Source organism: Conger conger, chromosome 14, assembly GCF_963514075.1.
Source record: "Conger conger chromosome 14, fConCon1.1, whole genome shotgun sequence".
NCBI lineage: Eukaryota > Metazoa > Chordata > Actinopteri > Anguilliformes > Congridae > Conger > Conger conger.
In genome coordinates, this window is record NC_083773.1 from 12,320,285 (window position 1) to 12,336,917 (window position 16,633).

The 16,633-nt window shown below is 39.1% G+C and overlaps 1 protein-coding gene across 9 annotated transcripts in view; it reads right to left on the bottom strand.

Moving 5' to 3' along the window:
- Positions 1-740: 740 nt before the first annotated feature.
- The window catches only part of LOC133110216 (chemokine-like protein TAFA-1), a 131,393-nt gene continuing 115,500 nt past the window's right edge, over positions 741-16,633 (bottom strand). The window contains exons 4-7 of one of the 9 annotated variants that reach the window (XR_009704829.1): positions 11,598-11,722; positions 7,879-7,928; positions 7,487-7,578; positions 741-2,084 (exon numbers count right to left, since the gene is read on the bottom strand). Coding sequence is in view for 2 of the 9 variants with exons in the window: in XM_061220156.1 (XP_061076140.1) it covers positions 1,798-1,830; positions 11,598-11,722 (158 nt within the window). In the remaining 7 variants the exon portion in view is untranslated. Of the gene's footprint in view, positions 2,085-5,875; positions 6,061-7,486; positions 7,579-7,878; positions 7,965-11,597; positions 11,723-16,633 lie in introns of those variants that run through there. The other 8 variants (XR_009704830.1, XR_009704825.1, XR_009704824.1 and 5 more) reach the window with 8 other exon arrangements.

A 16,633-nucleotide genomic window follows, 5' to 3' on the forward strand; every position in this document is an offset into this window, starting at 1 on the left:
ATGTTTGTGTGGAGAAATGAGACAGTTATCCCATCAGGAAAAATAACAGAGGAGGAGGACCTTCTAATCCAAATGAGGCTTCTTGGCATATGGAAAACCTCTACACAAATCAATAACGCCAAAATGATAATGTGTGTATGGCACACTAGGAATGGTTTAAATTCAAATAAATAAATGAATAAATAATGATGTGCAAAAATGTGTCCTGGAGACATATTTCCTCTGAATGCTGTACTGTGTGTCTGGCTATTTTTCCGGAATATTACCGACATGTCTTCTCATCAGCATGGCAGGCTTTAGCTCTGCCCCCGGCTAATGTTGTTTTAGCGCTGACAGTGTGGTCCGGTGAGCGGCCAGATCATTTGTGGTGGCAGAAATTGAGCTCTGTTTCCCCTTCAACACATTAAAAAGAAATGAATGTAGTGCTGCCTAGGTGAGGCACAGATAATAAATAAATAAGTGACAAATAATCAATTAATTAAACATCAGAGACATTCTGCATTATTTATATAAAAAAAAAGAAGTACATAATGGAAACTTTCTGCTCTCGTTTTGCACATGCTTTTAGTGTCAGCACAATGTGGGCACTGGAAAGTAAATGAAAAGCAATCCATTGTTTATGCAAAATGAGTAACCTTTCAAAGCATTTTTCAGTCATGTTTAGGTGATCTTGTACACAGCTATGCTTTAGCTGAAGAAAATGTGACATCATTCGATTGAAAATAAAAAGGCAGGCCCAGTTGTGTACAAAATGCTTTTAATTCTGATAAGGCTGTATGTCTATCGGGGAGAGTCTGTTAATATTGAATTCTTTTATTTTTTTAAATCAATGCCACTTTTTTTTCTCACTGTCTTCTTCTGCGCCTGAATTTATTCGAGTGAAATCTACAAACGAACAAGTATGACTGAATCAACATTGGCTGTCCATGACACTAAAACAGTAATAGAACTGAATCATACTCTTAAAGAGGAGGGCCTTTTACTATGCAGCCTACTGCACTTAACAACCATAGAGAGAACATGAATGCTGTTGTATTTGCTTCTCTTGTGAAACTAAACTGTACAGTGTTTTTATCTTCACACACACTACAGGGGTCCCTGCTGTTCCAACACATCACTTGATAGCAAACAAGACCGACAATTTTTTATTATTATTTTTTTTCCAGAGGCTGGTTTAGAGTTTCTTGATACAAGCAAATACTGCTGATGGTCCTGTACATATGGGAAGCGTTACACTCACAACCTCTGACTAAGATCCACGTGTCCCATGAACGAGACAGCCATTTTGATGTCAGGGGGGAACTCGGTAGCTGGATCTGCATGTCAACTACTTCACTGAGTGTTATGGAGATTTCAAAAACATTTTTATATATATATACAGAGGACTTAAATACAAAGAGAGCTCCCATGAAATACACAGAGCATGCCAACAAATAACTGCAGATATACTGAAGTGACATCTTCATCAAATATGTTGATGGAAACAGCAGCTGGCCTGGTGGTCCAGTGACCCTTCACTCAGTTCTGTCCTGGGTCCCTGCTGTACCTGTGACCAAAGGCAGGGGGCAGCAGGGCTGCGGGAGGTTCTGGATAGTCTTAAGCCTCTGGGGCTTCACGTGGGGCCAGCGTGCTGATGTCATAGAGGATGCGGACATGACAGGTAACTTAAAATGTTTCCGATGGTTGAAGTCAGTCTTCATATATAGGACCCACAGGAGCAATGATCCTGTGTAGAAGAGCCCTGCTGTTCGGCTTGGGTTGAGGGAAGGCATGAGGGACGGCGGGGACGGGGTCTTCTCATGATGTTGTACGTCCTCTAAATAGCAGTTTCTTAAGGAAAAAGCACAATAACATTTTAAATGTGGCATACTGTAGTTAGTGTAAAGTCACCAGCGAAGAAGGTTTAGTCTGGTTTTTAAAATCATTGGCACCATGCAAAGTGATGCCATTTTTGTCAAATGATATCCCTTTTTTTTGGAAAGCCTGAGGAACAAGTAATCCACTTCTGCAATGACTCTGTCCGTGTAATGGAGGGGCTTGTGTTTGGACTGTAAGAGAGCTCTTTGTTAGGTCCTAGGATGAATCTGTAACACAGAGAAAAACAAACACACACAAACACTTAGACACAAAGGTATTTTAGTGCGTAAGGATTACACCCACAGGAACCTTTTAATCCCACCTTTCAAAAAGCAAAATCTTGCATACACCTTTTCTCGCCACCTTCTACTTCTCTCTAAAACTATGCGCTCAGAGTGAAGTTTTGGAATAAACCTGGTGCTATGTCAGGTGCTTTGTTACCATGGTGATGATTTAGATTTCATGATTATGGTTTTGTCTTTAGCACTCCATACTCCGGATAGGCTGGTACATTCAACCTGCTGCCAGTCACCTGTCTGCATTGACAAGCCTATCTGACAGGGTGTTTGGATATTTTTTCCCACAATGATAAGATTAATTATTCCTTGCTTTTTCCCCTGAGATTCGGGGACTTTCCAGAATCCGGCTGGATTCATTTTTATGTTGGAAGTGCGCAGCAATGCATCAGGAACAATATCCTTTCTTTTTGGTTTCCGTTTCTTGCAGCCGAGGCAACCACAATTTACCATGAATAATGTGGGTTTTGTTTGAAAACAACGCAATATACCACCAGATGTCTCGTTGCGAAGGAATTCAATTACACACACCAAAATATCAATCTTTACAATAAGCTATTTGAGACAAACAGACTGCAGGATTTTTTCTGCTTAGTGAGTCTCGGCGATAAATAAAGACTGCTGGAAGGAGCAAAGAGGACAGTGGTCCTTTGTTTCAGACTGCAGTGCTTGGCTCGCAGTGGAACTGATTAAAACCAACCCTGTGGCTTCCTCATACACACATAGTATATCTCCTGGTGGTGGCCAGGTGTAGGAGGAGCAGAGTGGGAGATGGTGGGGGCCCAGTGGTCTCTCAGATACCCTTCCAGAGCCATGATGGATAATCACCTGCCTGTGTACTCTTGGGCAGGAGCACATAAGGAGCAATGTGTCACTACCAAGGACCGAATTAAACTCCTGCCACTGCCACTATTTCCCCAGGTACTTCCTGAAGTGCCCAAGTGAAAGAATTTTATACTTTAAGTATACTTAATTAAAAAAAAAATGAAGAATACTTTACAGCAATTACTACCCATGTACTTGTATTTAAGTGTACTAAATTGGGAGGCTTCTTACAAACTTAAAGAATATTAAGTATGCTGATTGAAAGGGTAATTCGTAGGTATGTAGGAAATACACTTTTAGTACAATTAGTACAATTTAAATTAATCACTACTATGTTCTAAATATACTTTACATAACAGTCAATTTTGGAAGTATAGAAGTGCATTTATATCACAGGTGACAGCACTACTTCATTTTCTGGTACCATTCAATACACTTGAGAAACCCAGAATTTTATTCTACTCAAATTAATAACTTAAAGAATATGCATATACTTGTACAGACTTAAAATGAAATACACAAAACCACGATTGACGATTTTAGACAAAATCACAATACAATTATTAAAACACACAGAAACAAAATGGCAACTGGGCTCTAGCCAACTGGGCTAATGTCTAATTACAGAACAGTGGGATGGAAACAAGTGCCAATAGTATACGTACTGAACGTTTTATTATAGTTCCATTAATTGCAAGTGTTCCTTAGCATTCTTTTTGAAGTTATACACTCAGTGAGCACTTTATTAGGAATTGACTTTAAAAAAAAAAACGTATTAAGTCTTTCACTGCTGTAGCCTATCCACTTAGCGGTTTGACGGATTGTGTGGTCTTCAGCATACCACTGTTGTAATGCATGTTTATTTGTGTTACTGTAACCTGTCAGCTTTGCCTAGTCTGGCCCTACTCCTCTGACCTCTCTCATTAACATCACATTTTTGCCCGCAGTCCACAAGGTGAAAAACAACTGAACCTCTTGACCACGTCTACATGCTTTTCTGCATTTAGTTGAATGCCACATGATTGCCTGATTATGTATTTGCAACCTAATAAAGTGATCACTGAGTGTATATTTAAATATGATTAATAAAACCTTAAAGTGCTTCAGTAAATCAGAAAATATCTTTATAACTCATCACTGCTAGTGATCAGTCGGATGTTGTATCCACTGAAAACTGATTAAAAAAATAAATAAATGGAATTTCCATTGGGTGAAACTGCAGCAAGGTAATGCAATTCAGAACTAGTTCAGACTGTATCTGGAAATGTCAATGGGAACAGCAGGCATGCTGAAATAACTGCAGATGCTTCTGTGCCAAACACTTTTCACCATATCAATCATGTACCTGTTCCAGTAGAAATAATAGCCCCCCCCAGAATGAGTGCAAGTTCAACACTTTGACTACACGGTCATTTTATCAGTTATTATAAGAATCTTATGTGTAATGTATGGTTCACTTTGTATTTCTTTGCATTGAGTTTACTAGATAAGTAAATGCATACACATCTGTACACACATCGGAAAGAAAACTCAACACAGAAAAATGCATCAAAATCTATTTAATGCGCCTTTAACGAGAGAGAGAGAGAGAGAGAGAGAGAGAGAGAGAGAGAGAGAGCGATAACAAACAGGAAGTGTTGTTCATGGGAAATAATCTCAAAATATTTTTGTACATTCAGTTCTAGCTTGTGCTTCTTATGAATTTGTTTGATTGGCATATTTTTCATTCAGACAATGCTCAACTTATAGTATGGTTCCTCTGTGAGCAAATCACTTCTGCTCTGAAAATATGTGACAGTACTGTGTATTAACATTTAAGGCAATATTTATCTGTTATGTGGCGCCTTCTGATTTTCTTGAAATGCCACAAAATCATGAGTCTTGAAAATGGTTTTTGTTCCATAAATCCTGTCTTGCTTACAAAATATTTGTAACAGTGAAGTCTGTTATTTATTCACTTATCATAACATGCTCTACTTAAAGTACCTGTGATTACTCATAGTTGTATGGGATCAACATTGTTTAAGCACATTGTATCACTTGCCTATATTTCTGTGGACATTGCATAGAACAATCCAAAAATACAAACATTTATCAAAACGATCACCGGTGTTTTTAATTATCAAGGTATTAGCAATTCTTCCTATTGCAATTGGCCTACCCAGTCCCATGGGATATACAGTGCGTACCTCTGAGCACTTATCTGCAGAAGTACAATTACGTCCTCACAGGTACACTTTGCTGCAGTTTTGAAATCAAATGTTTTGACAGTTGAATATTCTGTTTGATAATTTTTGTTGAATAATGATAATAAAACATCCAGTGGTTAGCATGTTAGCTTCTAGGTTGAAAAAAACAAATTTGTCCAATAACATATCAGTCTGCTTGCCATAAATACAACAAACAATATTAAATCGCAACCAATCAAAGAGGAGGGTCTGATGTGTTTTGGGAAAGGCAATCTTAATTTCTATTTTTAGTATTTTTTTCATTAATCTTACATTCTGGTGTTAAATTCGCACAGCCACCACATGATGCTACTATCTGATATGTAAAAATGGGTAGTTCTGGAGAATTAAAAAAAACGCTCATAACATCACATTCCTTAAAGTCTTCTTTATCAAATTCTTTAAGTCTCCTAGTGGACATTTTGTTTCAAAACTGCAGCAAAGTGTACCTGTGAGAATGTAATTGTGGTTAGGGTTAGGGTTAGCATTTAAGTTAAGTTAAGTTAAGTTAGCACATAAGTGCTCAGAGGTATGGCTATACCATACCACTGGGCTGTCTAGAACTCCATTGCATTCCATTACCAGCAGTGATTGTTCAGTTAAGAACATTCTAGAGATATCTGAGATCTTACACCTTAAAGGGTTAAAGTGAGATAAGCACGGATGAAAAATACAAAAAAACCTCCTTTCTTCCCCTCAAGTTTTTGTTATTATTCTGCAGTGTGTGATTGATTGGTTTATTTAGGCAGTGGTGCAGGTAATGAGGATCTATGCTGTGACGAGTATAAGGGGTCTCCAGCTCCTCATACAAAATGCCTGCCTTGTCTGGTGATACAGGCAAGGGAGGTCCCTCTCTGAAAGACATAAAGAAAAGAGAGAGAGAAAAGACAAGGGAGTCAGGAACCTGCTTCTGAATTTTACTTTAATTCCTATTTATACCGCTTGAGTGATTGATCGAAATTCACTGTATTTTTCAGAGCAAAATTGATTGACAGCAGACAGCAGAACTGCTTTTGAACTGGTAGGTGTTGGTGATTCAGCAGACACTGATGGTTAGTAATTTTGTTCTCAGAGGCCCTAATTAGCATGGATCATGAGGTCCAAGCAGACAATAGACAGGGGTTAGAAATATAAGTGGTTGCGTACGTTACCTGATGAACTTGAGAAATAAGAAAATTTCTGTACACCTTTAAAGGACAAGCCATTCAAGTAAATAGCAAACCTATACAGGAGATGCAAGTATCTAAACTGAAATGATTAATGCTGCATTAAAGCACTCTTGATGTTGACTCTAGTGATAATGTTGCTTATGTTCTGGTATCTTTTCAAATAATTTCAAAATAGGTATTTAATGGGGCCCTAGTTGATTCCAGTTTAACCCATTATACAAACCATGAGCTGCATTGCCCATATGTGGAGAGGAGGAATGTCCTGTGGAGTTAAACGGTGTGTGTTGTGCAAAGACAACATCCTTAACCCCCCCCCCCCGCCCCAATTCAGGACAGTCAGATGACCACACAGTGCCACATAACATCCACATGACATAAATATACAGATACAGTGACAAGGCCATATACAGTACACACACATACAATACGGAGCATGCCAGAGATTATCAATTAACAACACTGGAGCACCACAGAACCACCAGCTAAACTATGCCTTGTCAGAGTGTCAATCATCTCCCAAACTTAATGAATACCTTCAACAAAAAGCCTAAGTAGTAGAGATACTTGATCCAGGCATTGTGGTGATCCATAACAGTATACAGGGCACCCCCCTCCAATTCTCTTTGTTTATTTTGAGCTTGTATATCATTGGAACCTGTGCTCCTATTCCATAGGGTTGTACTCAATGAGTAGACAGAGGCTCCAATCACTGAGCCCAAGTAACCCAGCAAACCCTCCCCTGATCCCAGTCCACCATTGTGTATAGAAAAACCAAGGCCTGTCATGATGAGTCAGTGCTTGTCAGCACTAGCTATACAAATCTATGTTTTTTCCATGAAAACTTGTATGCAGGAGAAATGCAGATGCTTTGCAATGTTTACTAAGCGAAACTTGCTTAGGGGTGATGTTGTGGAACTGCCTACGACTTCAAAGCTCAGCACATTTTGTTTTGCGCTTGCATTGAAATACAAGCAAGATGAAAACACTTGTATTGCAATTATTGTTTTTACTGAGTCACAGGGTTAAAAAAGCGGTCGTGGGCAATGTGTCCAAATGAGTTTCTCAAACTGTGCTATTGGTGTGCAGATGTTAAATCATGAAAGAAACCAACCTTTCTGATGTGAGATTTCCACTCTGTCTCATTTTTTGCCCTCTTCTTTGCATTTTGTTCCAGAACTAAAAAGATGAGTATGGCTGGGTGTTCTGAAAGAAAGATCATGTATAAATCACACAAATACTATGTCTATCAGTTCTGCAGTTCTTACCCTGATGGCTAATACAAAGTAACATGTCATCTTGCATGGGACTACACTTGCGTGTGTAGATCCTTCAGTAGAACAAATTCAAACAAATAGCTCAAAAGAATATGATATGTAAAAAAGAAACTAAAATAGTTGTAAAAATGTCATGAACTTGTCTATAAGTAGATTACTTTGACCAAGTTAATAAAGATGCAAAGGATGTTCTCTAGCAGTAGTTAAGGGTTAGTGCTCTTGAGCTTACCTTGAAAAGTTGAAAAATGGAATCATCCAGTCAACTTCTTTTCACTCTAGCTGGACTTGGAACAGCACACAACCAGGGGAAAATGGCTATGAAAAGCTTTGTGTGGCCTAACCATTACTGACTTTCCCTCCTATCTATAAGTCAATAATTTGAATACGCTTGAATATGCTTCCAAGATATCAAATTAGGTACTGAGAAACCCGAACTGCAATCTAATCTTGATTTATTTTGGGTTCAGGATATATTTTACCAAAGATAAAATATATAGCTGAATATCAAATCCATATAGTTGGATTTTAAATAGGAAACATGAATATGAGTGCAAAATTAAAGTGCAGAATGTCACCTTTATTGGATGGTGGGTATTGGAATTACAGTCACAGGATGGGTGAATGACTTGGCCAGTCACAAACATAAACATTCCACTTTTTGGCCCAGAAAACCTCCTTGGTTGCTTTACCAGTATGGTTATGATCAATGTCCTGCTACCAGGTGAAGTTTCATCCAATGAACTTTGAGGCATTTGGTTGGATCTGAGCAGTTGTTCTTTATGTACACTTCAGAACTCATCCTGCTGCTGCATTATCAAGAAGAAGTGAACCATGCCATAATGGCCCAAGCCATACTGTAACACCACCGCCGTGTTTCACAGATTATCTTTGCTTCATGAGCAGTCGCCCAGACTTTGGTCCAGAACTCTTAATTTTTTATGACTTTTTTAGCTAACTCTAAGCTGTGAATTTTGTTCTTGAGGTTTACCAGTGGTTTGCATCTTGCACCCCTCAGAGGTGTAGAGGTGATGCTGGTGCAGTCTTCTCTTTAAGGTAGCCTTTGACACATCTATGCCTTCATCCTGAAGGCATCCTGGAAGCAGGGCTGCAGCTATAAATATACTGCCCTCTGCCCGGGACCAAGTGTCCCTGTTGTCCCCCCCTTATCTGCAACCCTGATTGAAAGTATTCTTTGGTCATCCACTACCTATCCGCAACCCTGATTGAAAGTATTCTTTGGTCATCCACTACCTATCCGCAACCCTGATTGAAAGTATTCTTTGGTCATCCACTACCTATCTGCAACCCTGATTGAAAGTATTCTTTGGTCATCCACTACCTATCCGCAACCCTGATTGAAAGTATTCTTTGGTCATCCACTACCTATCTGCAACCCTGATTGAAAGTATTCTTTGGTCATCCACTATGTATTAAACAGTTGGTTTTGACGCTGCCACTGTTTCGCTATGTCTCAGATTAATTTATTCACTTTTTCAGCCTCAGACACTTATTTAGTCATCATGTTGACAGACAACAGCAACAAACTCAAAATGCAAATTCCACACCTAGAATCAACTATAGGCCTTTTGTTAGCTTTCTTTTGCGTGAACTAATGATGCAAAAACACACAGCTGGCCAAGAAACAGCTGAGCAGCCAGTTGTCAAATTACATTTGCTCCCCTAAAATGGGAAAGGGGGGGGGGGGGGGGGGGTGTACAGTATAGAAAGGGCTGTAATTCCTACAATGATCACTCAATATGTATGTAAATACCCTGAAATTAAAGCTGACAGTCTGCACTTTAACATCATATTCATTGTTGCATTTCAAATCCAATCCGCTGGAATACAAAGCAAAAACAGCAACAAATATGTCACCATCCCAGTACTTTAGCATTTGGTTGCATATACTGTGTATACATGGCTGTATCTACAGTTTGCATGCATAAACATGATATGACATACACAAGTGTCCAAAGTGTACAGCTCCTGAACGTCTATTTCTAACATTCAGTTCTCTGTGACAGCTCACTTGACAGTCATAGTTCACCGAGATTCTTTCTGATATGAAGGACCATAAAGTTTTAGTGCTTTGTGCACCGGGTACCTCTTCATTTCATATTCTGAAATTCTTGTGTGGTGAGTGGTTTTGGATATATGCCTTATTCTCTAAAAGAACGGAATCTACCGGGCTGCATTGTACAAATTGTTGCATTCGCTGACGATATATTAAGAGCCCAGTTTGCTGGTGTTCCTATGGAAATGTATATTTTTCACTGATAAGTCTCTTATTATTCTGTCAGCATGCTCTCTCAGGCAAATCTTATTCACTTATAAAAAGGCTGAGTTGCCTTGTAGTTTATTTTTTCAGCACACATTCTCCCCTTCCACAAAGCTAAAAGATTCAGATTTCAGGTGGCAGTTGGAAACTGCACAGGGCACGGTTTTGGACAACCTTGTGTTTCTCTGGTTTCTATTAGCGGGTGTCAGGTGTCACTCTGTGTCTCTTTTTTCCTCAGGCTTTGCTTGAGTTTGTTGTCAGACATCACTCACATTACTTTATCAGACATTCTCTATTCACTGCTGTCCTTTAGACTTTGTTTGCTCGTGACTCAGAAGCTCTTCTTTTCTAACAAAATAACCCTGCTGCTAGCTGGTTTGCTCAATAAAAATGTCTGTTCCAGGTATTACAGATCTCTACTTGTAGTCTATATTTGTAGTCTATGAATTATATTCCACTTTTTAATTTTAAGTAGAATGACGGCATACCCATTGGCATCTCTCATTTTGCTGTTGTTTGCATCGATTTGGTTGAGCAGCAGGCATGTCATACATCCACACAGACGCATGTCCTGCCAGCCTCCACTTTTCTCACACTGCAGCCCACCTGCTGAACCACTGCACGCTGGAGGAGTGCGCTTTACGCACGGACAGAGTCGGCAGGTCGAAGAGAGATAAGCTGAGAAGCTGCTCTGGCGCACTAAAGGTCAGTTTATACTCCAGCAGCAGAGCATTGCTGTGACCAATGACATACAACGGATGTCGCTGGTTGCACAACATTTGGTTTATACTCTGGGCGACTGGAGTGCTTTTATACAACTAGTCTATGTCGGCCAACGTTCACGTTCATGAACGTTCTGCGACCCTCTGTCACTGGACTATAAACTGGCCTTAAAACAGATGCTAACTACTGTAAATTGTGAAGTTAAGGCCAATTATCCATTGTCTTATGGAGCTGCCAGTCTCTTTCTGCAAAGTTACATCTGGGATTCAAAAGCAAGCAAACAATGAATCATCACACTATTACCACCACACTATCTATTTGATTGAATATCAATCCAAGCTTGTTTCTATGTAGCGTGCTAATAATCGTTACCTGAGTAAAATACTGCTATACCTCATCCACCAGCAAGCTAACTATATAAAAATGTGTTCAATTGTGAGTTTAAGCAGGCTACCTTCTCCAAGGAAGCTTGCAGTGACACAAATACCTTTGTGAAAAAATTGATATGGTAAGATGGTATAGGTCTATTTCCATCAAAAAAACAGTTCCCCAGAAAGTATGTCACATTATTAAAATAATTTTACTGACATGGAATTCAGGCAGTTCAACATAAGAAAACACATTGGCTATAAATAGGGATTTAACAAAAATATTTTTGGAAATTCTAAATGTGTGAAGCCTGACAACAAAATCAAGCCTGCCATGAAGCCATCCACAAATACAAGAAGTGTGCATCTGCCCAGTACAGGGGTTATTACCCTATATCTATATTCTCCAATATTCTTGTGTGATAAGTTACAACGCACTGGTATAGCCAGCAGTTAGATATATTACATGAGATATACATAAGTATTATAGATTTCATACGGCTTAAAGATTTCCCAGCATGTATTTAGCAGTTCTGCGCAGTGTTTGGAAGCCAGGGCGGGCTGGTAGGCGAGTCTTACCCTCGTGGTCTTGATTTTGTTCCCTGAGGAACACATCCAGCCGGAATTGTCCGGAAGCGTCTTGCATTCCTCTCCCTCCAGGCACGGCTCCATCTCACACCACCACTTGCCAATCACAATGGAGGCTGCGGGGGGCAGGGGGAAGCAGATGGCACTGAGATCACAGTGTCAGACAGGCACAAGCTGGGCCTGTCTGGTCTGGTTAAAGAGCAGAGGAGGTATTCCACCACACTATCGGTGTACCTCACACGTGTCAAATGACGTCACAGGGCGAAAACGCTCACTGAATCAACTGTGATTTATATACAAGTCATTTTTAAAGCAAACTCTATGGCGTGTTCATTTGAATGCACCAACCTCATTCCTAATGGAAATACCTCTCAAAGCTCTCTTTGAAACGCTTGCCACATCGTACTAAAGACATTGCATTTTAGCCTCTCCCAAAAGTATGTTTGATGTGTTTTTCTAACCATTAGTTTCTGAAATTATGGTGATATGAATTAATTTCAACACTTGATTTGAGGGTGCTCTTGGCATTAAATGTAATAATTATTTTATAAATAAATTCACTGTACAACAATGTCTTGCACAAATAGTAATCAGTGTTGCTTTGTGAATGGAGAGGCATTTCAGTGTAATTATCTTTAATTGCCATTTACACTTTCTGTTAGCAAGAAAAAAAAAATTATTATTTTTAACTTTCAATTGCCTAAAAAAATGGATGTGTGTTTGCACAATTCCTCTGACAGAAATTCTAATCCACAAATGGATGTGTGTGTGAGCGTGTGCATGTGTGTGTGTGTATATGCATCTGCGAGTGTGTTTATTCAACATTTATTAATTCATTAATGCTTAATAAACAAAATAAACTGCTTAGAATAAAAGACATTTAGCTCTTTGATAATCATTAATTGAAAAAGACACTGCTAATATAACACATTTTTTTATTTGTCATTCTCTTAATTTTCCACAAATCGAATGCCCACTGCACAACTATTTTGGCAACACGAATTGCTGTAGCATACAGTTATGTCAGATAGGAGTTTTAAGGTCAAAAATTCCATACAACCTCTCATTCTTTTTCTGCAGTTTCTCTGCTGTTGGTGTAACCAAGATTACAGGGCAACGATTAATCAATAATAGCCCTTTGTAGCCAGTTCTCCGGAGCCAGTCAGAGAGGGTGCTGAGTTTAACAGTCCTGCCCGGCCTTACTGTCTCTGTGCATAGGGCACCATGAAATCAATGTGTTTCAAAATGGAGCACAGTGGCCCTCATCCAAGAACATTTTTGTATTCTTATCATAAATTGCTCATATGAGTGTGCCATGTCGGATTCAACATATGCTTCAAACTTCAGAAAACTGCCCTAAATGAATATGTCCATTATAACACAATATATGCGGTACTGTTGGTGGATTATGTCAAATAGATTGCCAATGGGATTAACATGAACAAGGTCTGCCATGTAGTCTGCTCCTGATTAGGTAGACTGCAATATGGTGGACCGTTGATAAACTTTCTCTTAGTCCTTTTCTCTGATTCGTACGACAGGTCGGGACCACATGTAAATGTTATTCCCACCTAAGAAAAAATTCTCAATACAAGAAGATTTGGTGAAGTTCTCTTAAATCAAAATCTGTTCGTCCGAGTGGTTCTTGCATGAGGTCCAATGTCTCCATGTGATCCTCATTGGCTCCAATTGCCCTTTTACTGTGTGAAGCAACCCAGGTAAGCAGTCCATATCTGATTCTGCCCAGGAACCAAGCACCCATTAATCAGAGGGTCCCCGCATTAATCTGGTGAGATGAGTAATCATAGCCCATTGCTCCGTCACTTTTCATTTTCATTTTCAACCTCAGCCAGTACGAGTCCCATGGTGACAGTTACACAGAAACCTCACGCATGACGGAGACGCCCTAGATTTGTAAACTTCTGAATTCATTTTCCGATTCATTTTGGGCAGAGCTTGGGCAGATGTCCTCGACGGCGAGGACAGACGTGAAGTTGTGCTTAACGCAGGGACTGTTCCCTCACTGTCATCCATCACATTAATTCCCAGGCTAGCGATTGGTTCAGACAGATGTCACTAGGATTTAAAAAGGTTTCATTGGCTCTATTTACGTGACACTTCTGAAAATCAAAAATAGGACACTGGCATAACCAAAATAGTACAAATTTGATACAGTAGCATAGCAAATAGACTATTTTTATTGAGCTTAGTGGGACTCGTATACTCAGATGGTACAAGAGAAAAAGCTGTACCTGACTCAGAGAAAATCAAGACATTTCAGTCTTATAGGCTCCTTAAAACTGCCTGAGAGAGGCAGCCAGGTTGGAAGGTGTTGCTTTGCTTCGAGACAGGAATTCAATCCTCGTGCTGCTGTTTTTCTTTTTTCTTCTGTGCATCTCAGTGTTTTATGTACTGTTCATAGAGCTACGCTGAGCTCAGAAACTGTGCCACAGCAATCTATGGCTCCTCACGTCCCACTGTTTTAGCGGCACAGCTGCCAGAGGAGATGCTTAGAATGAGGAGATTATGTGAACAGTCTAGTTGTACAGTTGTTGTACATGGTCTTGTATGATACAAATATATTGCAAATATTATGTCAATAAAGTGAATGTTTCAATCAAAAATATATATTTGCGCATATACTGACAAGAGATGCATGGAACATACTCTTACGTAATCATAGTGTGCATTTCTTGAATCCATCACCTACTGTTACTCAACATATCACTTGTTTTCTGAGCTTAGTAAGGTTGATCGATTTGAATGGAAAAATAGATAAGGACATGTACCAAACACCATAATACTGTTGTCCCACCATGCGATAGGAGAGTTTTCCTTGAACATTTCTTAAATTTCATATTTCAAATTTAATTCATTGCATGGGTCACCTGCTGTTGCACAACAGATCCCATTGTCCCTGAACTTGGTAATGCTGATGTGTTTGAACGGAAACACAGATAAGGACATACAGTACACCAAACACCACAATAATGTAGTCCTGCAATGCGATGGGACTATTTTCTATTTACTCTCTTTTATGATTTCAAAAGCTAGCCTGAAAAACGTCTTTTTCATTACAAGCCTGGCTAGGATTTATATTCAACACTTTCAATGCAGGATTCAAGCTAAATTGAAAATAGTGGAGTATTACCTGCAAAAGAAAAATCAATCTTTCGGAAAAAAGTAGAGATTAAATTAATATACTGACTTGCCAAGGATGCCAAAATATGAGACAGAGTTTGCATACAAAATAAATGATATTTATTGTATACAGAGTCACATGGATTACTCAGGTTTCAGACATACACAATACACATATGTTCAGAGCCTCTTTTTAACAGGTATAATACATCATGTGTATTCCTTCCTACAGAACAAATGAGAAATTGTATTGGTGCAGAAGGCAGTGTGGACACAGACACATCATAAATCTGATTGTTGTGCTATCATTGCAGTCAGCATTGGAGAGATTGGTGTCAATTTTCTTAAATGGTTCTAGCAATCTACTGTACCCCCAAACAATGGCAAAGACTTGCCAGGTTTCTACATCCTAAATTATATTCAAGAAGGATGGCTGACTGTATTTTAGTTTGATTTCAGCGAATAAAGCAATTCAATTGCCTCGGCAACAAACTAAACCATCACACGTGCAATATAATATAATAAAATATAATATCATATAATATAATATACACAAACGCACACACAAACACAAGTATACTAACAAAACATTTTTCATTCTTACCATGATACAGTGCTTCTAGGAGGAAAATTGAAATATATACTCAGTGAGCACTTTATTAGGTAGACCTGTACACCAGCTTGTAAATGCAAATATTTAATCAACCAATCATGTCGCAGCACCTAAATTCCTAAAGGCATGCAGACGTGGTCAAGAGATTCAGCTGTGAGCAGTAATTCTGCAGCCAGAAACGTGTTGATAATGAGAGAGGTCAGAGGTGAACGGCCGGAACAGTCGAAGCTGACAGAAAGGTGACAGTAACCCAAATAACCACACATTACAACAGTGGTATGCTGAAGAGCATCTCTGAATACACAATGCATCAAAGTGGATAGGCTACAGCAGCAGAAGACTTAATACATATAAAAAACAAGTCAAATAAATCAACATGATTTCACACCGATATTTCATGCCCTGGAAATCGGTTCACAGATACTGAATCGTAGATAAGCATCACCCCACGACAAGAAATATAATAGATATAGAATCATCTATTACTTCATCAATATGAACTCACAATAAAGTCAGTCAAATTACTATGAACATGGAGGAAATGTGTGGCTTCTGGTATGTGAATTTTAAGTAAAAATGTTGTGCAAATGGGAGATATTTACCCATGAAACTCATCAAACTTTTTTAAATGCCTTGAGGTTACAGACGGATCAACTTGAGATACGCCATCAAATACCTAATTTATGGAGCCTTTTGAATCATTCAGATTCAGATTCAAATTTGGCCTGCCATTAGTAGATTGAATGTAAAGTACAAAAGTCAAATGCAAATATTGGTCTGGTTTGAATGCATTGGGGAGTAATGCCTGCTGATCCTATGAAATGTTTGAAGCTGTTTGTGTTTTCTTTCAAGCACACAAAATCTGCACATCACACGAATGAACATTTCATCAATCTGTATGGGCATTTTTTTATAAAAGTTTTATAGAATTAAACTTTTTTGGATTGAACTCTCCCAATGTTTTTTTATTCTCTCTCTCCCTCCCTCCCACTCTCTTTGTCTCTTAACCCTTCCTCTCCCTATCCCTCTCTCTCACACTCTTTCTACCTGTATCTCTCTCTCTCTCTCCCTCTCCCCATGTAGGGGTTGTTTTGGTTCATTTCTTTTTTGTTGTTGGTTGGTTTCCTCTCTCTCTTGCTTAACCTGTCCCTCTCTCCCTGAACCTCTCTCTCCCTCTCTCTCTTCCTTAACCTCTCTCTCCCTCTCTCTCACTCTTCCCCCTCTATCTCCCTCTTTCTCTCTCTCCCATTCTCACTTCTCTCTATCGCCCTCT